The sequence below is a fragment of the Bombyx mori genome, chromosome 15, assembly GCF_030269925.1.
Source record: "Bombyx mori chromosome 15, ASM3026992v2".
Taxonomy (NCBI): Eukaryota; Metazoa; Arthropoda; class Insecta; order Lepidoptera; family Bombycidae; genus Bombyx; species Bombyx mori.
The window spans coordinates 13876684-13901851 of record NC_085121.1 but is presented as its reverse complement, the minus strand read 5'-3'; the positions used below and the strand labels follow the sequence as shown (position 1 = coordinate 13901851).

At 37.5% G+C, this 25168-nt stretch overlaps 1 protein-coding gene across 1 annotated transcript; it reads left to right on the top strand.

Annotated features, from left to right (window-relative positions):
- The first annotated feature begins 7016 nt into the window (after positions 1-7016).
- LOC101745990 (protein hunchback-like) lies at positions 7017-12084 on the top strand. Its single transcript, XM_004922967.4, has 3 exons — positions 7017-7218; positions 7933-8027; positions 8107-12084. Exons 2-3 carry the CDS (start codon positions 7935-7937, stop codon positions 9877-9879), a joined length of 1866 nt encoding a protein of 621 aa, XP_004923024.1. The 5' UTR covers positions 7017-7218; positions 7933-7934; the 3' UTR covers positions 9880-12084.
- Positions 12085-25168: the final 13084 nt, after the last annotated feature.

Below are 25168 nucleotides of genomic sequence, written 5' to 3'. Positions count from 1 at the left end.
TACAACGTAAATGCGCCACCCACCTTGAGATATAAGTTCTAAGGCCTCAGTATAGTTACAACGGCCCCACCCTTCAAACCGAAACGCATTACTGCTTCACGGCAGAAATAGGCAGGGTGGTGGTACCTACCCGTGAGGACTCACAAGAGTACCTACTACCAGTAATTATGCAAATTATAAATTTTCAGGTTTGATTTTGATTACACAATACCTATTCCTTCACCGTGGAAGTCAATCGCGAACATTTGTTAAGTACGTATTTTATTAGAAAAATTGGTACCCGCCTACGGGATTCGAACACCGTTGGCATCGCTAGATGCGAACGCACCGGACGTCTTATCTTTTAGGCCACTTATTCATTCAATGCTTTGTTATATCGGTTAGAGACCCGGAACCATGTAGGTACTGAGGCACTATTCCCGGTCGCAGATAGTTAATTTTTTTTTTAAACGTAGCATATTTTATGCCGTCCTTTTTTAACCTACATTTACAGTTTAATCTTACGTCTATTATTGTCATCACATTACTGCTGATGTTTCGAATACCTTACACTTTCGTGGTCACGGACGACTAAAGTGTTATCCGTTTGACATTTGAATGTTGTACTAACCACCATCAAATTCTCAAATTAAAAATCTCTATATTAATTAATACGTGAAGCAAAAACTTTGTATCCCTTTTTACGAAAATTGCGCGGACGGTGGAGTATGAAATTTTCCACACTTATAGAGAATACAGAGAAGTGCCAAATGCAAATATTTTTTTAAAATTAATGCATAAAATATACATTAAATCAATAAAAAAAACATTACACACACTACATACTATGTATTTGACGCACACACGCATGCATAATATTTATTGTCAAACTTTTGTTCTTGACGTCTGTGGTCAAATTGAGAATAGATTAAATATTGTTTGTCTTTGTTAATATTTTTTTATAGTGTAGCCTTGGCGAAATTTGTGATTATAGAAATATAAAATACAATCATAATAGTCTACAAACTTACAATTCCAATTAATTATTATAGTCGAATTTCGACTACTCCGGGACCTCTAGTAACTAGAAATTCGCGATTCTTTTTGCCAAAGTCAAGTAAATGTTTTTAATGTTTAAATGTTTTAATTATGCTAACGTCTCGTAACAACCAAAGAAAATACTACGTATGTTATCTGTCATGAATAATTAAAACAATCATTAGGTCGCTCTGTTAATACACAAATACAATGATTACTTTCCCGGTGATTAGCTTGGCGCCGTTCTTATGTTTTTTTCAATTATTAAAGTGATTAAAAATATATTTTTTTGATTCGTTATTAATTAAATGAGCAATTTACAAAATCGTTTTATTGTTTTTATCTGCTTTCGATGTTTTTTTACGCGCGTATTCAAGTGATTCACATATGCGGTGTGTCTTATTCTAATTATATAATATATCGACGCTTGAAAGGCAAACGTGACTAAGGGACAATGCGTGAACATTACAGTAGACTAATTTAAACTTGAAATACCTGAAAACAAAATTTATTTTAACGAATCTAGCTGTAGTAGAATCTAGCTAGTAGCTGTAGGATTGAAATGATTTTAATAGACCTAGAATTTTTTTTTTGCGTATTGAATGTGGTTATTTATTGCCTATCATTTATTAACAAAGCAGTTATTGTTGCTTAGTCATGTTTGCCTTTCAAGCGTCGATATGTATATAACGTTATTGCGTATATGGATAGTCCAGATATCGTCCAAAAACTCGAAAACGGTAAGTTTTATCAAAATAAAACCTCAAACCAAAGTTGTAGATCTTTAAATTCTCTACAAAAATGGTATTTATGATTTTTTATTGATTATTTTTTTATGATTAGCGCAACATTCAAATGTCGCATAACATCTTAATCATCCGTGACCACGAAAACTGTAAAGAATACGAAGCATCAGAAATGATATAATGACAAGAAAAAAACGCAAGGTTAAACCGTAAAAATTGTATCATAATAATATAGTAGATTATTGCCTTAGAAGGGAGACGAGCATGCGGCCCTCCCAACCCTCTGAGGTTCTCGCCAGATCTTCTCAGTGGGTCGCGATACCGATCCGGTGTTGATTCAGCGAAGCACTGCTCTTGCTAGGGTCAGTATTAGCAATACTCTCAGATTAAGCCCGCGAGCTCATCTACCTGTCTGTAAGTAGTTTCTAAGTACCAGTGCCTATGGACATCAGCAAACTTATGAATCCTTTTTAAACTTGTTCAAAGAGATGTCGTAGCACTCGGGGAACACCGTAGAGGAAAGTCCATCGGTCATTCCGAACAATCCGTTTTTAATACCATTACATTGAACTTTACTATTGATAGACCGTAAGACTAGTAGGTACGTACTGTCATACTACCTATTCCCACCGCGAAGCAATCATCGGTTTGATGGTTACAATGTCGATTGTCGAAGGTTATAATGTCGATATTAAACGAACCGCAACCCTATTCAATTTACACGTTTTTTTTTCAAGTTTTAAGTGCACATTGACTCTGACCAACTCATTAAGCGCGTTCAGCGTCTGATGATGATGATTCATAAAATGCACTTACTGTTCAATTGAAAAAGGTATATTCTTATTTTCAACTTTTTCACGGAGACGCTGACAAATTAACTTTTTAAATTTTAATTTCGCATTAAGCAATTTTACGTCATGAATTTAAGAAACAAACGATTAATGATAATACAGATGTTCCCGGGATTGCCTGTCTTCTACTCTTCGATACAGAAGAGCAGAATAAACTAGTATTCCTAAGGAGACGGTTACGAAACTACGTAACAGTCACATCTAGCTATCTCGCTCGCACACATCGGTACATTAATAAATACGATGACGTACATCCTGTTTTGTTATTTGACTAACACATCTACTCTCCACTTTAAAAAGCTTAATGAGGAATGTGGATTCTATAGGAAACATATGTTTTTTTTAAATTTAAATATATCAACTTCTCAATCATGTAGACATTGTATCTTTATTTTAAATCGCACGTTTTTCAAAAATTCCTAAAGAACCAAACGAAAAACCGCTAAAAACGGTTGCTTCAAACGAATGTTTTGGTGGTAGACATTATTAGTCACGTAGACAATAAAATACAAACAATATTATCTTGAGTAAAACAAACATAACTAATTAGAAATTACGACTGGAATCCGCCAAGTTTCGATGTCGGCGCGAGTGTGGTTACTATGTCAAACATTGTGATACGGATACGGAATTTAAACGGAATTTCGAGCATTTAATTATGCGCAACAACAAATTATGGGCAACAACAAATTATGCGCAACAACAAATTAAAGAGCGGAAGGTTAGCGTGGTATGGACATGTGATGCGTAGAGAGAAGATGCATGTGACTAGGAGATGTATGGAAATGGTAGTGCAAGGTAGAGGGGGAAGAGGTCGACCGAAGAAAACATGGATGGAGTGTGTGAATGACGATATGAGAGAGAGAGGAGTCAGTGTTGAGATGACGGCTGATAGAAGAGAATGGAAGAGAAAAATTAGCTGTGCCGACCCCACCTAGTGGGATAAGGTGGAGAAAAAGAAGAAGAATTATGCGCAGTCGCTAAAACCGAATCAAATCAAAATACTCTTTATTCATGACACTTTACAGATACTTTTAAATCGTCAGGCCCTTACCATCGATTCCGCATGCCATTTCACCTCTGAAGAACAATCTGCAAGAAATGCAGCCTTTATCTTTATCAATGTATTACTTGTACGTACATGCAAAAAATACAGTAGATATCTATATATATATAAAAATGAATTTCTGTTCGTTAGTCTCACTAAAACTCGAGAACGGCTGGACCGATTTGGCTAGCTTTGGTCTTGAATTACTTGTGGAAGTCCAGAGAAGGTTTAAAAGGTAGATAAATATGTAAATACTCGGAATTAAATAAAAATAACAATTTTGTTTTTCCTTTGATGCGTCCCCCGTCGGACGGATTCCTTTTGTTTGTTTCAAGTTTATTTTATACAAAAGTTTAGGTCTTTTATTTATCGATTGAGGCACTACGAAGTCTGCCGCGTCGGTTAGTTTAAAATAAAAATTAGTAGTACTAACTACATTGTTGAGAGCATTCATTTGCTGAGAACACACTCTCTCGCTAGATCTTTATACAGTAAGTGGGGAGATCCTTAAGCTACCAATAGTTTAATAGAAAAAAAAAGAGAACTGACCAAAGATACGTTCATCACTAAAATCAAACCCGCTACATCGACAAAAGAATATTAAGAGAAAATAAAGGTGAAGATTTTCCTAAAACAAATATAGTTAATGGTGATTCCTAATACGACAACACTGGACGATCACAATCTACAACTTTTAATTTACTACATTTTTTTTGTGCCGCATTGTTTGTCTATGGTGTAATAAGTTTTTTTATCGCATTAACGATAGAGTGACAGTTGAAGAAATACACTAGACAGAAGATAATCTAGTTTTCTTATTTTATTTGTTATTGCTTAGATGGGTGGACCAGCTCGCGGCTCACCTGGTGTTAAATGGTTACCGGAGCACATAGACATTTACAACGTAAATGGCGCCACCCACCTTGAGATATGAGTTCTAAGATCTCAGTATAGTACTACGGCTGCCCCACCCTTCAGACCGAAATGCATTACTGCTTCACAATGGAATTCGAACGCCGTTACAAATGCACCGGACGTCTTATCCTTTAGGCCACTACGACTCCAAGTTGATGTTGTAGCAAGAGCCGTGCTTCGCAGAATCTACCACCGGATTGGAAACGCGACCCACTGAGAAGATCCGGCGAGAAACTCAGTGGGCTGTGTCTATGGGTTAATTCGCTCGTCGAGCCCGTCGCTTGCGACGAAGGGACCGTGACCGGACGGTGACCGGTGCTTGTGGTGCCTAAAAGCACCGTTAATGGATCATAGAAGTCATAGGCATTTCGACTCCGGAAGCAATCATCTAGGCACAACCAAATTTAAAAAAAAAAAGAAAAAGATTTGGAATGTTTATAATGTTCAATCTAGGAAGTAACACGAAAAAATAAACGTGCAATGAGATCCTGCTTGAATTGGCCGTAATAACTATATGAAAACTTAGATTAATACTGAATTAAATAGAACTATAAATACAATTCTTGCGGATTATTATTTACATGGACGTGAACATTTCGATTAAAAATAATTTAAAAACAAAAAAAAACTCAATTTTTTTATTTACGCCTCCAGTTTGACATACAATTAAATAGAAAATAATGCGTTATGTACGTACATATTATGTCCGAAAGATAAGCATGGCGTCGTCTTAAATAAATATTGATCGTCAAATACAATTAAAAGTTACGATACTACAACTGGAACGCAACATGTGACACGTAATCCTTGACATTGTTATTAAATATGAGAAGAGAAGAGATGGAGAAAAGAACATAATTGTCAAGAGAGAGAGAGAGAGAGAGAATGGATAAAAACAAAATGGACGACAGAACAAGAGAAAAAGAAGATGAAATAAAAGAGAGAAATGAAAATAAGAAAGGAAAAAAGCATGATTGTGATTAAAGGATTAATGAGATAAGGAAAATATACAAAACAAGAAAAGAATATTTAAAAAAATATATATATAAAAATAATTAAAATAGTTATAGATAGCAAAGAACAAATAAGACTAATTTAGAAGACTTCAAATAGGACAACAAATTAACAAATCCATTGGTGCCTACACAATTTTGACGTTGCAAGCAGACGAGCATACGGCTTACCTGGTGGTAAGCTGACACCTACTGTTAACCTATTTGAATTATTTTTCTTCCATTTTTTGTCATCTACGTGGAACAAAATAAAGTATTTATTGATAAGTCTATCTAATCGTTTCGGCTTATTACCGCGGGTAGAAAACAAAAATATACCTAGACTTCAAATTGTAAAAGTCTATCAGTTTTATTCGAATACAAACCCTGTAGTTATGCGGTTAAAGAATCTATTTCAAAATCACATGCAAGTCCTACGTCCGTTTTACTTGTATAATACAAGTATAAACCACGTGAGCATTACATACCATTACCACCTAAATAGCTACATTATTTTTAAGAGATTTTATGACCTGGTCTTAGTTACCTAAAAACATAACCAAAATGTTGCCCAACACAATAATGGGTAAAAAATTATTCGAACGTACAGCCTAATACCATAACGATCAGAAAAAAAAACATATTTGAAAACGTCAGTCAACCACACCGCAGTACAAACACGAAATCAACTGTATGCATAAAAATCGCGATAAAATAAACAGATTGATAACGTTCTCGCCTAGTTTAAAAACATCACCCTAGTTTTACAAAAGCATCATACTTATATTTTATTGGCCGACGCAATTCGACGAAAAAAAAAGTAAACAGAGTTCTTTAAACTAATGCTCCACACTCATTGGCTATGCTGTTCGTGTAAAAAGATCTGCCCCTTCGCGGCTCTGACACAGTTGTTTTTTATCCGACATCCTTACGCCCGTAAAAAGCGTTATGTAACGCAAGCGCACGAGGGGACGAGCGTTATGTGTTAAAATCGAAACCATTTTCACAGACTAAATAAATAAAGATTGAGAATAATCGTGGGCCTAAGCAGTTTTCTCTAGAATACCTAATTACCTCATTAACAAAATAGTTTATTTTTTTATTGATTTATAACCCTGACAAAAACAAATAAATTACCATCGACAATACGAAACTCGATCAAATTGCCCCCGTCTTTCGGATATTTATTGTCTATTAATAGTTTGTTACATCGAACAGTAACGACGGTTAGGGATGCTTATTTTTTATTATTAATGTAGCTGATAGCATAAACAATAAGTTAATAAGTCGATCCCCACCCAAGGCGGCTCGCGCCGCATTGGTTCCAATGAAAATAGGCTGGGGCGCCGACAAGGACGGATGTATGCGAAAACATATCCATTCCTTTTACACTAGAAAAAGTCGCCTTCAAATACTTTATCGATGCTTCGAACATAAAAATTGACAGATTTTTTTCAGTTCATCGTGAGATGTCAAAGCGATCACAACGTCTCCTGCCGCGGCACTGAAAGGACGTAACCATTAAAAACGTTGATCATTTTTATGTGTGTTAAAAAAAATAAGTGAAAGGATAGAAGTGTATAGAAACTATTCATGAAAAGTATCTTGTGCTGTGTGTAATTTTATTAGTGTGACAACAAAAGGGGAAGGTCTGTATTTAATTAGGCTATTATGATTTTTTATTTAAAACATCAAACGTAAATTATTATTTGAAACAATACCTATTGTTATTTGTTTATGAATTGAGTTTAAAATTAAATAGCCCTACGTTGTTTTCTGATTCATGTTTATTCTACATTGCTTATTTTGGGAGCATCCAAAAGAGAATTAAAACCATAAATTAAAATGAAACCAAAATCTTTTGATGAATTATATATTACGTTGTGATTTTCTTTTTACCTAATATCGTATATAAAAAAACAAATAAGTGACTACATATTTGCATTAAACAGAAAGTTAAATTCCACATAAAAATTATAATTTTCGATTAAAGCACGGTCACAAAACTATTATTAGGTTTATGTTTTTATTTTGAATTACATAAGTGACTAATATTTCATCTCGAACTTTCTAAGCGCATTAAAGGAATAAAAAAAAAATTTTATTTTTTTACAAATATTCCGCTGTGTTTGAAAAGAGGTCAATCAGCTACCGATCTCTTTTGTGCTACGATTATATGACGGACGTGACTGTATTGTTTTCCGCATTCGCAAAACAATGCTTCGTGTGCATTTTTTACATGTTTTTATTAGCTTAGCCGACTATAGAAAAAAAAAACCATTTCGTTATTAGTAAGCATTTTTTTTTTAAAAATAACACTTCCGCATTGATCGGTTGCGTTCATAACATTGTGTATGTCTTAGGAATGCTAAGCTGCGCCTCCCCCGCTGGCATGACGCCCGCACCCCACTCCTCCCACCCCCAAGCGTGGGGTCCGCTCCTACAACCACCGACAGTCGTAAGTCTACCTTTCAATTAAAAATACTTCACACTACCATTTAATTCGATCGTTAATTAATCATACGTTCTTTTCATAGAAAACTGAACCGATGGAAGATGGAAGCTTTTCGAAAGAACAAACCAGTGGCTTTTATTCAGAGGGATTTCACAGCGCGTCACCCTCTTCTTCAAGTAAAGACTCGAACGGACATTCTCCACGCAGCGTCGGCAGTACCAGAGAACCTTCACCGTTTTACGACGCAATGCCTTTAAAAGCTAAAGCCAATCTGGGAATGCACTTGGATTCGTTCCGCAACAGTCTACCATACAGCTTGTTAACGCCTCCGGGCTTCGAATCTCGGGCTAGCGACGCGCGCGATCACTCACCTAGCTACGAGTCTTACTCGCCCAGAACATTAGCGCCACCCGCCCACGTGTCAACGCCCTTAGGGCGCTCCGACGCCACTCCACCGAAGTCGCCACCCAGGACACCGTCGTCACCGGAGCGACGTTCGTTCGATAGGTTCCACGATTCTGGCTTCGATGGTGTGGACCACAACAAACATGACGGCGACGACGGCCGCGAGGGCTCCGGTCTTGAGGACGACTTCGACGAGGAGCCCGGCCTCCGGGTGCCCGCAGTCAACTCGCACGGAAAAGTTAAAACATTCAAATGCAAACAATGCGAATTTGTAGCGGTCACGAAACTAAGCTTCTGGGAGCACAGCAAAGAGCACATTAAGCCCGAAAAGATGCTGTGCTGCCGGAAATGTCCCTTCGTCACGGAATATAAGCACCATCTAGAGTACCACATGCGGAACCACATGGGCTCGAAGCCGTTCCAGTGCAGTCAGTGCTCGTATTCATGCGTGAACAAATCGATGCTGAATTCCCACCTGAAATCCCATTCGAACGTTTACCAATACAGATGTGCGGACTGCAATTACGCAACCAAATACTGTCACTCGCTTAAGCTCCACTTGCGCAAGTACCAGCACAATCCGGCGATGGTTCTAAATTTAGACGGAACTCCGAATCCGCTGCCGATTATTGACGTGTACGGAACACGAAGGGGGCCCAAACAGAAACCGTTGTCGAAAATTTTCGAACAGCAAACCGGCACGAACAACCACAGCCCTCATCCACAGCCGCCGCCACCAACGCATCCGCTTTTCGGAAATCACTTCCCAGTAAACCTGCCGTATCTACCACCGCTCTTGCCACACTCCTTCCTGTTTCCCCCTAACAACAACTACGAACAAAAGATGTCACCGAGGAGCCACGAAACGCCAACCGAGAAACCCCAAAGTGCCTCACCACAACCATCACTGCTCCACCAGCGCTTAGCGTTCAACGAAGCGCAGTCGGAATTCAACCCGCTGTCCCCGGCGGCTAAGCCAACACCCACACCACCACACACCCCGACGCTCGCACGAGAAGAGTCTCCGGTCCAGAGCAACGACGACGCTCTCGACCTGACCAACACGAAGAACAGCGAAGCGGGCACGCCGCCGCCGAGCACAGAGAAACCGACGCCCGTGACGCCGACAACCGCTCTGAAGAACAGACGGAAAGGACGCGCGTTTAAGTTACAACCGGCCGCGTTGAGACTACAGCACGAAGACGAGAAAATGAGAGACGCGGAAGTATCGGACAGTGAATCGGAAGCTTCGGCGGACGCGGCCCTCGCTACGTCCACAAACAGCTACGCGTGCCAATACTGCGACATCACCTTTGGAGACCTCACCATGCACACGATCCACATGGGTTTCCACGGATACAATGACCCCTTTATGTGTAACAAGTGTGGCGAGAGGAGCGCCGACCGAGTGGCTTTCTTCATCCACTTGGGTAGGGCGCAACACGCCTAACTCATCCGCGCCTACCGCCCCTAGTCAAAGCTTTGTCGCTTACACGCGGCACATTCAAAGCTCAATGTTGAAAAGTAGATTATCGTAGTCTCGTACGTATTGTTAAGCCAAAGAATTGCTCGATAAAATAGTTTTGTAGCTCGGTTACGTGTACTGAACATAATTTTATGAATCTTTGTAGCGTCCTTTGATGTAGTTTGATTGAAAGTGTATAGTGATAATGATCGTAATATCTTTAACTTTTTTCGAACGGAATTTCGGTGAAACAAAAATCGGTGTATATTGGATTGGTTTCTGTCAAATTAAATATGATTTAGTAAAAAATACAATTGAAACTATATTTGATAGTTAAAATGAGGAAGAACAATTGACATGATTATTTTCGTAACAAAAACAGGATATTTTTAATTTATTATTATTTCGCGGAAAAACATTTGTTTTTATGTAATAATATTTTTTTTTTAATTTAGGAATGTAATATGATAAACATTTTACTGAGGTGCCATTATTAGCAGAGATCAATTTCGAAAATTGGTGGAATGTTAGAGTAGGTAGGTATATTCCGAACGCCCTGGCTTAAAACAACAAAAAACTATTGATATTTTAAAAGTTACATTAGTTTTCTTATTGTACAAAACACGTATTATTCATATTTAATAATATCGTGTGTAGTAGCATGTATATGTAGCATTTAGGAAAGTGTGACCAATGCGCAAACAAGACTGTATCTTTTGTAAGTACAAAGACAATTCCGTTTTTTTTTCTATTCTATTCTGTTAGGGCACGTTTCCTCTATCCGCAAAATTTTACCTCTACTAAATATAACTTCATTTGAAGGTGTATTTTATTTGGATCTGGTGAAACGGGCCCTAATACTTTATTAATACGAATACTTTGCTTCGCTTTGTCGGCGATGGCATATTTTGACAGAATTGACATTTGTCAAAATGGGTTTCTAAAATGCGCAAGCGTTCCTTTGTGTTTCCATAGTTTCGATTCTGAGTATTATTGCATTGATTGTAACCTAAAATTGTATTAACTTATCAATAAGGTTGCTATCTTGCAGAAACTCACGTATAATAAAAAGAGCTAACTCGAATGGTCTAAAAACACAAAACTAGTCTTGACACTAAAACTGACCTTCTCGCCTCCAGATTATTAAATCCAAAATGACGTCAACACTCCGAGATCTTCTTTTGTTTCTTTTACCAGTTTACCAACAGCAAATCAGACCAATTCAAAATTTAAGACGGCTTCTAATTCCGTAGGATCCGTCAGAAATCGATGACGTCACACCAAATAAAACACCGTGGTATGTTATTTGACATGTCTTTTGTCTATACGTCATTATTCATTATCGTCATCGCTGTCATACTGACGTTTTGTGTGCCAAACGAAATATGTATGTACTAAGTATCAAAGCTCAGTTCTTCTTCGTCGCTTTCTTCATTGCTGAAGGTCGTGTCCCTGAAACTTGACCGCTGCCTGTCTCGTGAGCTGTTTCCATCTCGTCCGGTCCTCAGCTGCTCGAATGGCGGTTGTGACTGGCAACCCAGTTAAAGCGGTTACTTGATCACACCAACGGCTAGGTAATCGGCCGCGGGGTCTCTTTCCTTCTACTTTGCCCGTCACAATCACTTTGTCCAAGTTATCTGACTGTCGGCGGGCAAAGCTCAATAACGGGGCACTTAAGTTTAATCAACTTCATAAAGGAGGTAGTTCTCAGTTCGGAGCGCGTTTCACCCTCTATAACTAAGAGAGCAAAACTGACACGATATACCATCGCTGTGAAGAAAACGTTCTTTAAATACTAACGGTTTAGTTACCTATTAGCACTAATCGTAAGAGAATTTACAAAGAATAATGATAGAAACATTAAGTGAAATTATTTGTATTATACGCGTGTAAATTTAGAAAAAACGAGTCAGAATATTTTATTGAGAAAAAAAGAGTTTTTTTTTTATTTTATTTTTTTATTAATATTATAATTATTTATTTATCCTCCTCGTCTTAAGTTAAGCTGTGTTTTGTGTAGTTACGGAATTTATGAAATTCTCAAGATTTAATTTATAACGACATGTAATAAATAATAAAGCGTAATAAGATAATATTATTGTAATCGGTGGACCGGATCGAAATTATCGATTGAAGTAGGTATTTGTTTGTGTGCTGAGTACGTAATAAAGGAAATTGTAATTGAACAAATATATTTTTTTATTTCTTTTTCTCAAATGAAGTTTACCAATAAATCCAAAAGGACTTAACCCTAAAGAATAACATTCGCGGCTATCCTACCCATCCAACGCAAAAGGAAACACTGTACATTTTTGATAGAACCCCGTTAATTTCACAGATTATCCTATCTCATTGTCCACTTATAACCATTGGGGTTAGAGAGAGATGGAGAGTCACAGACCGACCCGTGCATTATTCATATAATCTATACTAATATTATAAAGCTGAAGACTTTATTTGAACGCGCTAATCTCAGGAAGTACTGTTCCGATTTGAAAAATTCTTTCAGTGTTAGATAGCCCATTTATCGAGGAAGGCTATAGGCTATATAACATCACACTAAAACCAATACAAGCGGAGCACCAATAAAGAATATTTCAAAATTGGGTTTTTTCCCTTTTGAGAGCTTCCGCTGCGTGCGCTGCAGAAACGGTTAAAGTTTCGCTAAAATAATGTATGACAGAATTGTTCCCCTTTAAAAGATCTAAAAAAAAGTCTGTGACAGCATAAAATATGTCTATATATTAAGGTTGGCTCATTATATCGTCTTTTTATGGTAACCAAATTTGTTCTAAAATAAAGCATTATTTGAACTATTCCACGCGGACGAAGTCGTGGGCAAAAGCTAGTAATTTAAATAATAATAAATTAACACGTTGACTGCCATGTAGGTCACCGGTGCCCTACGTAGCGCACTGAAGTAATTATTTCGATTTCTGTTATTAAGGCCTCGGAATATCTAATTAACTGGCAAAGAGGAATCCGAAGATACTGAGTATGAATATATTTCTAAGGGATCTAAAAGACTAAAAAGAGGTGTGGTGTCGTGGGACACCGGATAAGAACGAAGTTCCTTATTATAAAAATCTTGATTTTAAGTTCTATTCGAGGTATAAAGAAAATAAAACTGGAGGTTTCGCAACAACCCACGGTCATTCGATAACGTGCGAACTTATTGTGGTACACTTCATTCACGGTTGTTTGCTTAAGAGATAGTGTATTGCGCAAACGAAAGCTCTGAGATCGTGGTCAATGAATGATAAAAAAATATGTTATTTTTTGTACGATATTACAATGTTAAGTCGTACACTGTGTGCATTACTAATAAAAATCTTACGTTACGGACCTTTTTTTCCCGGTTAGGGTACCCCTCCGCATCGTCCCATAAGGAATTTTGTTCCAAAAACTACATTTACAAAAACAAAAGAAGGCAACGTTAAGCTATCCAAGTGCTTAGTAACAGATATCGACATAATTACTTTAGTGCGCCGCGTAGGGCACCGGTGACCTACACGGCAGTCAAAGGCTTAAGCAAAATATTCCGTGTGAAGCAACTGATTCTAGTCTCGCAGTAAAAATATTCTACATTTAAAATTCTAGACTAGTTTAAATGTCAAAGAACATATCAAAGTAACACGATGTCTTAAAAAGCATTAAATTTCGGAATCAAAAATAGTCAAAATAATATTAAATTTTTATTATATTGTTTTTCCTCTCGCATAAAAATATTTGAAGCTCAAAACTCGACAGCGTTATTGAAATTATAATATATTATTCATATTTATTCGGTTTTTTTACGCGCATGCTCAAAGATCAAGCAACAGTCGTCATTTTTATAAACAATAAAACATTAAAACATTGTTCGTACTTACATGTTAATTCTCAATTATTATTTTTTAATGAGTAGGTATATAGAAAGACAGTTAATAAATAGTGGTTCCTCGATATTTATTATTAATCAAATTCTAGCATTTCGTAATAATTTATAATTTTACTTTTATTTTTTATTGCTTAGATGGGCGGACGAGCTCACAGCCCACCTGATGTTAAGGGGTTACTGGCGCCCATAGACATCTACTACATAAACGCCGCCACCCACCTTGAGATATAAGTTATAAGGTCTCAGTATAATTACAACGGCTGCCCCTCCCTTCAAACCGAAACGCATTACTGCTTCACGGCAGAAATAGGCAGGGTGGTGGTACCTGCCTGTTCGGACGCGCAAGAGTTCCTACCACCAGTAAGCGGCGAGCGCACTACAACGTATTATTGTTTTACGTGTATGCATATATATAACAACATTTTCTCCTGTGTTGATACGTGTCACAAACACGTGATATGCGTTTTACACGAAAAATTAATCGCATTCAGATCCCGAATACCAAATCGGGGAGTGAAAGGCTATTTGGTTTAAGCGGCATTTCGCTTAATACGCGACATTTATCTCTGCCATTAAAGGTACGTTTTATTTGGTATTAGCTGTTGATGCTAATGTTTGATGTTTTTAATTGAACTTCAATTAAGTTTATTCCATTCAAACAGCTGAAGAAGTCTTCTGTTATGGTAATTTTTCGCAAGAAAAAAATAATCTGGTGATGTTGGAAATTTTTTTATTGCCCTTGTAGGCAGACGAGCATACGGCCCACCTGATGGTGAGTGGTTACCGTCGCCCATGGACTTCAGCAATGCCAGGAGCAGAACCAAGCCGCTGCCTTCCGTTCCCGATCAAAGTAAGTGTCACAGATGTATCCAGACACATGAAGTGGCGTGTGTAACCGCCGTATACCCGCTCCATAGCTCGCTGAGTAACTTTTAGTTGGTGGACTAGCCGCACGGTCAGCGTCCACGTTTCGGCTCCGTAGGTAAGCACGGGTAGGACGCACTGATTATAGACCTTTGTCTTCAGACATTGTGGTATGGGTGACGAAAAGACCTGACGAAGCTTCCCGAACGCTACCCAGCCCAACTGAATCCTTCTGGTCACTTCCTTCTCAAAGTTGTTTCTACCTAGTTGTAGGGTCTGTCCCAGGTAGACATACCCTTGAACAACTTCGAGAGGTGTACCATCAACATCGATTGGTCTTGAATGACATTTCCGTTAAACATTATCCTGGTCTTATCCAACTTCATTCCGAGGCCAACCCGTGGGGTGCAGTATTAAGGCTGTGCAGCATTTCTTGTAGGTCCTGCCGCGATCCCGCCATGATGATCCCGCAGAGGTTAAACAACACGCGGACTGATAGATGAGCTTACGAGGTTCAACCTGGGAGGAATTGCTAACACTAGTAAGAGCAGTGTTTCGCTGAACCTACCACGGGATAGGAATCGCGTCCCACTGAGAAGATCCGGCGAGAAAGTGGGTTGTGTCTTTGAGACGCGCGATGCTAGCTGTATAACCTCAAACAATTCCTCATAATTTCTTGATAAACGACATCAAAGTCTAAAGCATTCAAAGGTCGTAAACGCCCATATTAGTTGTTGAAAGAGATCAGAATTACCCTGATATTTTCAAATAATAAATATATTATACAATTGTATGTTTTTTTTATCCTGCTACGCGATTATGTCTCAAAATAATATTTAAATTCGAAAACTTCGAACACAAAATGCCATAATGTTTTAATAACGTAATACGTAAATATTAAAAACGGAAAATTCAATACTAAACTCGTTCTCATTCAAGTTAATGTGCAAGCCGTGGCGATAACTTTGATTTTCTCGAAAGTTCGACAACATCATTATTACCGATATACATATTTAAATAATCTATGTTTTTTTTTTTTTAAATAATTCATGGCGCCTTAACCTTTGTTCTTTCGGTAAGTTTAAAAGTCTTTGTCAACGAGATCACGGTACGCTTAATGAAAAAAAAAAAAATGATTGGAACTTTAGACGTCGCGACTTGAATACTGCTACCCTCTTCGAAACGTTTTACTGGTGCTAGGACTTCTTATGATTCAGCACAGCTAGGCACCACCACCCTGCCTATTTCTGCCATGAAGCAGTAATGCGTTTCGGATTGAAGGGTGGGGCAGCCGTTTTTTTTTTTTTTTTTATTCCTTAGCTGTGTGGACGAGCTCACAGCCCACCTGATGTTAAGTGGTTACTGGAGCCCATAGACATCTACAACGTAAATGCGCCACACACCTTGAGATATAGTTCTAAGATCTCAGTATAGTCACAACGGCTGCCCCACCCTTCAAACCGAAACGCATTACTGCTTCACGGCAGAAATAGGCGGGGCGGTGGTACCTACCTACCCGTGCGGACTCACAAGAGGTCCTACCACCAGTAATTACGCAAATTATAATTTTGCGGGTTTCATTTTTATTACACGATGTTATTCCTTCACCGTGGAATTCAATCGTGAACATTGGTTGAGTACGTATTTCATTAGAAAAATTGGTACCCGCCTGCGGGATTCGAACACCGGTGCATCGCTTCAACACGAATGCACCGGACGTCTTATCCGTTAGGCCACGATGACTTCAAAAAAGCCGTTGTGACTATACTGAGACCTTAGAGCTCATATCTCAATGTGGGTGGCGGAATTTACTTTGTAGATGTCTATGGGCTCCAGTAACCACTTAACACCAGTTGGGCTATTAGCTCGTCCACCCAGCTAAGCAATAAAAAAAAATAAAAAAGATATAAGGTCAAGTCTCGATCATGTTGCATAAAAACTTGTCGAACCCGGGTCGTTTTGTTGGTCTATCTTTGACCTGATGGCTATCCAAATCACAGGATCACCCAGCCGCTTAGCCAACGGGAAAATTTCTTAAACATTTCAACAAAATTGGTCCAGCTGCTTCAGAGTCCTTAAGAAACAAACATACATACACATGTCGAATTTCCGTCCATATTCATAATTTAGAATTCGAAGGAGAAAAGTATTAATTATTCATTTACATTAAGATGTGTGTGTCATGAAATTTATGACATACAATTCGACTATTGTTTATAGGTATAATAAATGTATTTACAATGATACCATAAAGACGATACTAAGTTAGGATTTCCTTCTGTGCTAAGTCCATCTGGAATGTACTAAAAAAATGTAAACAAAAACAGCCAGGATCGAAATAACTTTAACAAAAATATTAATTGTAGCGTCTGTGGTCTGACACGTTAGACGCAATAAACAAAAATCATCACAACAAATAAACCATTAGCAATCATACTACACTTCGAGAAGGCGGCACGACATGAGAACTCTCTTATCGTGGCCGCTGGAAACTACATACCCGATCCTGACGTCGCCCAAAGCACGTCATTAAGGATCCTCCCGATCCATTAACGGTGCTTTTAGGCACCACAAGCACCGGTCACAAGGGCTCGACGAGCGAATTAACCCATAGACACATCCCACTGAGTTTCGCGCCAGACCTTCTCAGTGGGTCGCGTTTCCGATCCAGTGGTAGATTCTGCGAAGCACTGCTCTTGCTAGGGTCAGTGTTAGCAACACTCCGGTTTGAGTCCCGTGAGCTCACCTACACACGTTAGGGTGAAGCCTCTCAAGGCTATCAGCATAGGTAGGAAAAAAAACACATACCCTGTTCGATACGATCCGATTATTAAGTTAATGGTGGAAAAGGTGGAAAACTAGTTCCACTTCCAGGGTTGACAGGTCGGTCAATGTAAGAGAGAACATCCCAGCCGAATCTACTAACGGGGCAACAAGTCTGGCCGAAGCATTTTCTGTCTCGCGCCAATCTCAGGGATCGAAGCAACAAATGAAGTTGTGAATAATCTCCTTTAACCACTTTATATACAAAAAACGAGTAGGCGGTGAACATGTCCATCGACCTTACACAAGATATAGACAGATTTTAAAAAAAGCAGCTCGAAAATTAAATCCTTACACTCAGTATTTTCGCTTCGAACTTGACGTTGGGCTATAGAGGAACAACTCCTCCGAGGACTATAATTTTGCAGCTCGTATACCAAAAGCACAAGCAGTTTAATCAACGGAGAAAAAAAAAAGTAAATTACGTAACCACGAAATTAAGAACAGACTGCTTTTAATCCACAATCGAACCTCAAAGGTGATGGAATTAACAAAGAATCCAACTGAACAAAGTAAAAGAAGCCTTTTAAAAAATAAAACTAAAAATAACGTAGCTATTCTTGTATGACAAAAACATATTTTGTTTGGTTAGTTACGATGAGGTATGTTTTTTTTTTTAAAAGCTAACAATGTAATTTTTATGTCACCGTTACGGCTTAAAAACTGCTCGTGAATAATACATGAGCAGGTTACATTTGTCATATATCTATTCTTGCCTAAGTGAATATGCGCGGTCTGGGAAAAAAACTTGACGCGTTAATTTTACGTTAATAGTTGATTGTTAAAAATCATTTAAATCTTATTGTATTTTCTTTGGAAATTGTGAATATTTTATGTTCCTAAATAGCTTTTACGCTTCATTTATCTTAAGAACCTTCTTTTTGAGGCGTACGTTTTGATATCATGTCCAAGGAACTCACTTCAGTGCCCGTCCAACCATAGTAATAAGCAGGCAAAGTTCAGTTTTTCGCTCCTATTCAGTCCTATTTATACACGACTTTTCCCGGTTGCTGTCAACTTTGCTAGTTGTTTTCTAAGAACAAGTCCTCCATCGCGAAAAACTCCAAACCGCAGTCAGAACCCTAGGTTAGGGGTGCCATAAATAGCGCATCGAGGTGGGCCCTGCGAAAAGCACAGTCATGCTTTCTCAAAGGAGAAGTTCGACGCAAATCTTTTCTCCAATTAGACGTAGGAATACCATCTCCTCCAATCACCCACTTCAGTCGAACAATAATCTAGAACAAGGGAAAAACCCTATAAAGCCCTTCACTATTCCCTATAGTCAATTCATTATAGCTGTAGTATGGTAATTGTTAGCTATTAGGCCACAATTGGAAGTTCTTGGGTAGTTGTTAGAAAACCCTCACACCTCCTAACTGAAACCAAGCACTCTACACTTCTTCTTTTTTATATTTTTTTAATTGATAAATACCAAGTACGTGTTACTTAGTCAGTCAATAACTGTAATTATTTTATTGAATAAGTATAAAAAAAAGAACATAATATTCCTAAATAACCTAAAAGTACATGTTATTATCCGCAACATGCTTCGTCAGATTACAGAAATAGAGTTAGCAGCACCACGCTTCGTCAAAAAGTAGAATACTTACTTCTTCTTCTTCTTCTTTCTCTTCTTCTTCTTTCTCTTCTGCTTCTTTCTCTTCTTCTTCTTTCTCTTCTTCTTCTTTATCTCCATCTTATCCCACTAGGCGGGGTCACTAGGCTCAGCTATTTTTTTCATTCTCTTCTATGAGCCGTCATCTCAACACTCACTCCTCTCTCTCATATCGTCGTTCACATCCATCTATGTCTTCTTCGATCGATCTCTTCCCCCACAACCTCGCACTACCATTTCCATACATCTCCTAGTCACACGCATCAAGCACGTCTACTCCTTCTGGGCAAATAAATAAATCCAAAATCTAAGAAAGAGTCAAAATCAAAAAGACAGTCTACAATGCCGTTAAATGAATGTCACCTTTCAGCGTTCGAAGTGCATCTGTTACTGTACACACGAAGGAACGACCGTCTAATGTGCTCTATGCTTTACTCTAGTTATTTTTATACAAGTTAACTCGGCGACAACCGTACTTAATTTCGAATAGATTATTTCTGTCTTCGACTAACAATGTATCTAATTATAGACATATGTATTCAGTATCTATGTATATACGAGTTAAATTGCTTGGTACTTTAAATTCAAATTGTTTTGTTTAAGTTTTTTTTTTTTGCGTGTAGCATTTTTTATCACGCGTTTAGATTAACAAGTTCGTAACCAGACGGGTACAGCAAGATTATCGGATTGCCAATATACGAATATATACCATGAAGAATGCTCACGGAGGATCACGATTGACATCATTTTTGATCGATGTATTAAACTTTCTCTAGCGGAAAGCAACCGTTGCTTTGGGAACTAATAGATCTGGCTGACGGCCCAGCTAATGTTAAGTGACTATCGAAACCCCGAGATTCCGTATCAAGAATGACGCTTGAGGTATTATGAGGTTGAAATCTCAATCGTACCGATTTCGTCGATACCTTACCCTTCAAAAATATTCGCTAAAAAAATATATTAGACAACCACTTATTTAGGTAAGGGTACGCATTTAATGAAAGTTAAGCGATTTGAAATTATTTTTATGGCCTTTATGAACAGAAGAGCATACGAACCAACTTTTTTTTTACTTAGATTGATGAACGAGCACCCGGTCCACCAGATATTAAGCGGCTACCGGAACCCATAGACATCTACTACGTAAATGGCGCCACCCACCTTGAGATATCTTATACCTTGAGATATGTTTTTTTTTTTTTAAAATAAGCAAGTAATTACAGTATTTCCTTCGGTCTTCGCGAGTTGTAGATACAATTCCGACTTTTTAAGTGCTTTATTATTTACGCAATCACGGACGACTAAGGTGCTATACGTCCACATTTGAATAATGCGCTGACTACCGTCTGTTTTTCGATAACGTCTTAAGAAATTTCTAAATACGGTAGTTAACTAAAAGTGAATTTACGCATTTTTTACTATCGTCATATTATTTCATTGGTATCTAAATATATATTTTTTTTATTGCTTAGATGAGTGGACGATTTCAAAGCCGATCTGGTGTTAGGTGGTTACTGGAGCCCATAGACATGTACAACGTAAATGCGCCACCCACCTTGAGATATAAGTTCTAAGGTCACACTATAGTTACAAAGGCTGCCCCACCCTTCAAACTGAAACGCATTACTGCTTCACGGCAGAAATAGGCAGGGTGGTGGTACCTACCCGTGCGGACTCACAAGAGGTCCTACCACCAGTAATTACGCAACTTATAATTTTGCGGGTTTGATTTTTATTAAACGATGTTATTCCTTCACCGAGGAAGTCAATCGTGAACATTTGTTGAGTACGTATTTCATTAGAAAAATTGGTACCCGCCTGAGATTCGAACACCGGTGCATCGCTCAACGCGAATGCATCGGACGTCTTATCCGTTAGGCCACGACGGCTATCAAAAATACGCTTCTAAAGCTATGAAAAACAGGTCCCTCACTTTTCAACAATATTTACTTAGGGAAACATGCGTAAATACAAAAAATATTCCTACATATGTGACCTGAAAAACACGACGTAGGCCGGTTATTTTTTTCCCAAGAACAATAGAAGCGCTAAACATATGTGTAAATTTTTATAACCAATCGATAAATTTTTGTTAGTTATTCGAACGGATACATTAAAAAAAGACACACGTAATTCGGAACGCTTCTTGTTGTTTTCAACTTCGATTATTTCATTTATTATATTCTTAATTAAAGCAATAAGAAAAATTTATAAAATATATAACCAATATTTTTGCGCCCACTACCATAATAAACCCCTACTTCTCCTTTTTTTCAATATGACAACGAAATAAAAATAATATCCCAGCAGAATTCCGGGAAATTCCTGAGACTCAAGTGGAAGAAATCCAGGAAGAAAAATCCGTCGATTTCGATTCATTTTTTTCATCTTACGTACTTTGAGTTAGCTAAACGGCTATAATGATGATGATATTAATTTATCCCTGATGGGAAAGGCAAAGGACTTTAGTCCATACAGCCAGGTCTTGTACTTGGTTATAATTGGAGAATTTTGGTAGTTTTAAAGGCCGAAGCCACGTCTTCATTGTTCTTAATCGTAAGGCCGAAGCCATGTCTTGTCTTATTGTTATCATGTCTTATTATTCTCGGTCATAAGGCCTAAGCCTCTTCTTCAATGTTTTCTAAACAGCTATAAGCCACAAGTGACATTTTAACTGAAGGAATACTGAATTACGAAACAAAATAATCCACATAACCTCAAACTATGTATTCCCGCCAAAAAGTCCACAGCTCCATCGTTCACGTAATCAAACTTAGACCAAGCCAGTGTCAGTACAAATTAGTCACTCAAAAATCCACGAAATTTCCCGTTATTATGTCATAATAACTTATAAATTTCAATTTAAAAAATAACGTCATAACCTTGACCTTGCTGATTCAATTTACTGACCTTCACATCAGCTAGTGCTCACTGCCACTCAGAACCAAGAACCAATAACCAAAATCAGAAAAATCCTGTGTTTTCACGCGTCTTGAACATAATTGAAACTACTTTTTCGAATACTTGCCTTATATTATGTATAAATACAAAACAGATTTCGTGATCACGGAAAACAAAGATATTCGTCGACATTCGAACATTATGGACGAAATGCCGGAAATAATGAAATCATAAATACATAATTAAATCATAAAAGTGGTTTTAATTATTTCTACAAATGTTGAAGAAAATACTGGATACCAATATTTTATTCAGAAAATCACAAAACAGCCTAAGAGACTTGACGAGACGAAGGACCTTTCGGCATATTTTCGGCACGTGCGAGGTTTTACTGTGAAACCAGTGGCGAAGGGATCCCGTGGCTCATTGCACGCGCATTACCACAGGTTCTAGATTAATTGAGAACAAAAAATCTAGTAGTAAATAGTCGAGAGTATTGCGTTGAGTTGAATTTAAAACATCGCAAAAACTTATGTCGATTTAATTTGTTTATTTTTCATTTATTTTATTTCAAAGATAATAATAATTCAACGTCGTATATAAACTAAAATAAGCTAACTAACTAATTTATATCTCTATATAAAAAAAAGAATTGCTGTTCGTTAGTCTCGCTAAAACTCGAGAACGGCTGGACCGATTTGGCTAATTTTGGTCTTGAATTATTCGTGGAAGTCCCGGGAAGGTTTAAAATATAAAAAAGCTGGAAATTATATAAAAACAACCAATTTTGTTTTTCCTTTGATGTGTCCCCCGTAGGACGGATTCATTTTGTTTGTTTTAACTTTATTTTATACAAAAGTTTAGGTCTTTTATTGATCGATTGAGGCACTACGAAGTCTGCCGGGTCAGCTAGTAAGCAATATAAATTCACTCAAAAATATCACACTGCTTCAGAGTAACATTGAAATTAAAAAGGCCTATTCACTGCGTAAGCATTTTTCGCGTCTAATATTTATCTCTGTGCTTTAAACGCTAAAACATATAAGAGTTTATTAACTAGAACTAGATCGCGTTATTAAATATAGCTTGTGTTGCGGGTACTGTTATGTTCAGTTTTAGTGCTTAAGTGTTTCATAAAAATAGCTCGACTCAAACAAAGAAGAAGACAAAAAACAATGCTTAAATAAAATACAACAGCGTTCATTTTTGTATTTAATTAACGGTAATCGCGAAATTTAACCAAATAGCGTCGTTACGGCCATAGTAACAAATTCTAATATATGTTAATCTAAAATGTTGTATGGTCGCATAGTTACAATCGTTTTTACTGGTGGTAGGACCTTTTGTGAGTCCGCGCGGGTAGGTACCACCATCCTGTCTATTTCTGCCGTGAAGCAGTAATGCGTTTCGGTTTGAAGGGTGGGGCAGCCGTTGTAACTATACTGAGATCTTAGAACTAATATCTCAAGGTGGGTGGCGCATTTACGTTGCAGATGTCTATGGGCTGTGAGCTCGTCCACCCATCTAAGCAATAAAAAAAGTTAAATTATAAATTATTACGAAATGCTAGAATTTGATTAATAATAAATATCGAGGAACCATTATTTTTACTGCCTTTTTAGGTTGACAAAATACGGACCACTTGATGATAAGCGGTCATCGTCACTCTTGGACATCAGCATTGCCAGAGACTGAAGTCACTGCCTGTCCCTCATTTTAATTATCCGCATAAGCCGAAACATTATATGTACATATTAATGTTTTAAAAAATCTATTTTCACAAACCCAATTACCATACGTACATCGAATTAAGCCGTTTGACGTCACAAAACTCGTTTTAATCAATTCGAAATTTAAACATGGTGTGTCGTAAAAAAAAAAAAAGAACTAGAATTTTAAAATAGATCCAAGCGCTATCTTTTATTTTATTTTTTTATTGGAACGGTGTCGATGCTTCGCTTCGAGGTATCCACGTGCTGGAAATTTGGCAATGCTATTTATAGCGGTCAATTGGAACCTTGAATTTTATGCTGATTTAATGCAGAATTAATTTTCGCATGTCATTTTTAGTTTTTTAAAGTTTAACACATAGATAACACGAGGAACGAACCGTTTTTTTTTTAATGAATGGTTCCCTACCCTTGTAACGGACCCCCCTAATCATACAGGCTCACAATTACATAATAATGCTTTTGATTGAATTTTTTTTAATGCTTAGGTGGGTGGACGAGCTCACGACCCGCCTGATGCTAAGTGATTACTGGAACCCATAGACATCTTAAACGTAAATGCGCCATCTACCTTGAGATATAAGGTCTAAGTATGGTTACAACGGCTGCCCCACCCTTCAAACCGAAACGCATTACTGCTTCACGGCTGAATTAGGCAGGGTGGTGGTACCTACCCGTGCGGACTCACATGAGGTCTTACCACCAGTAAAATGTACCGGATAAATGAACGCATTCTCTACTAGCATAGAATAGATAATTTTAAAGCAAAACAATTTACTCACTGGCCGGACGCTGTAAGCTGGGTAGTTCTAGCGAGGCTTTTAGATAGATAGGTCCTTATCGAGGACACCATTAAAGCTACCATGAGATGTAAGGTCGGATTTTCATTGGTACATTACTTATTATTATTAACTGAACTTTGTGTCAATTGATTCTTCTTATTTTATAGGTCAAATAAAAATAAAAAAGATCAAATCAAAGGTAAGGCAAAAGAATTACGAAGATCTCAACAATATAATTGAAGAACGATTTCATTGTAAAATTCGCATGGGACACTTGACTTCAAATGTGACAAACATTGAGTTATTATCAAAAATATAGTAAAAAATGCACCACTTTTTTGTATAATCAAATTAATTTCGGTTTGCTTTTAAAGTGTGTATTTTTTATATATATTTTAACTATTAATATAACATTAATTCGATAATTTAACATTGTATGAACGTGATTGGTTTTTGCGTTTGTCTTAAAAAATTAATTGACTCACAATTAATTCTTTCGTGTGACATTTAACAAAGATGACAGTGACGGAACTTTCCTTTGCCTAAAAGGTTTTAAATGAATTCTAGAAAACTCCGTCTGCGGAACCAAAATATATTTTTTAAATGAGATTCTTGACTTAAAATAATTCTCGAATTACACGAATTACGACAAAGTTTTTATTTAACTGGTTCTTGGCGG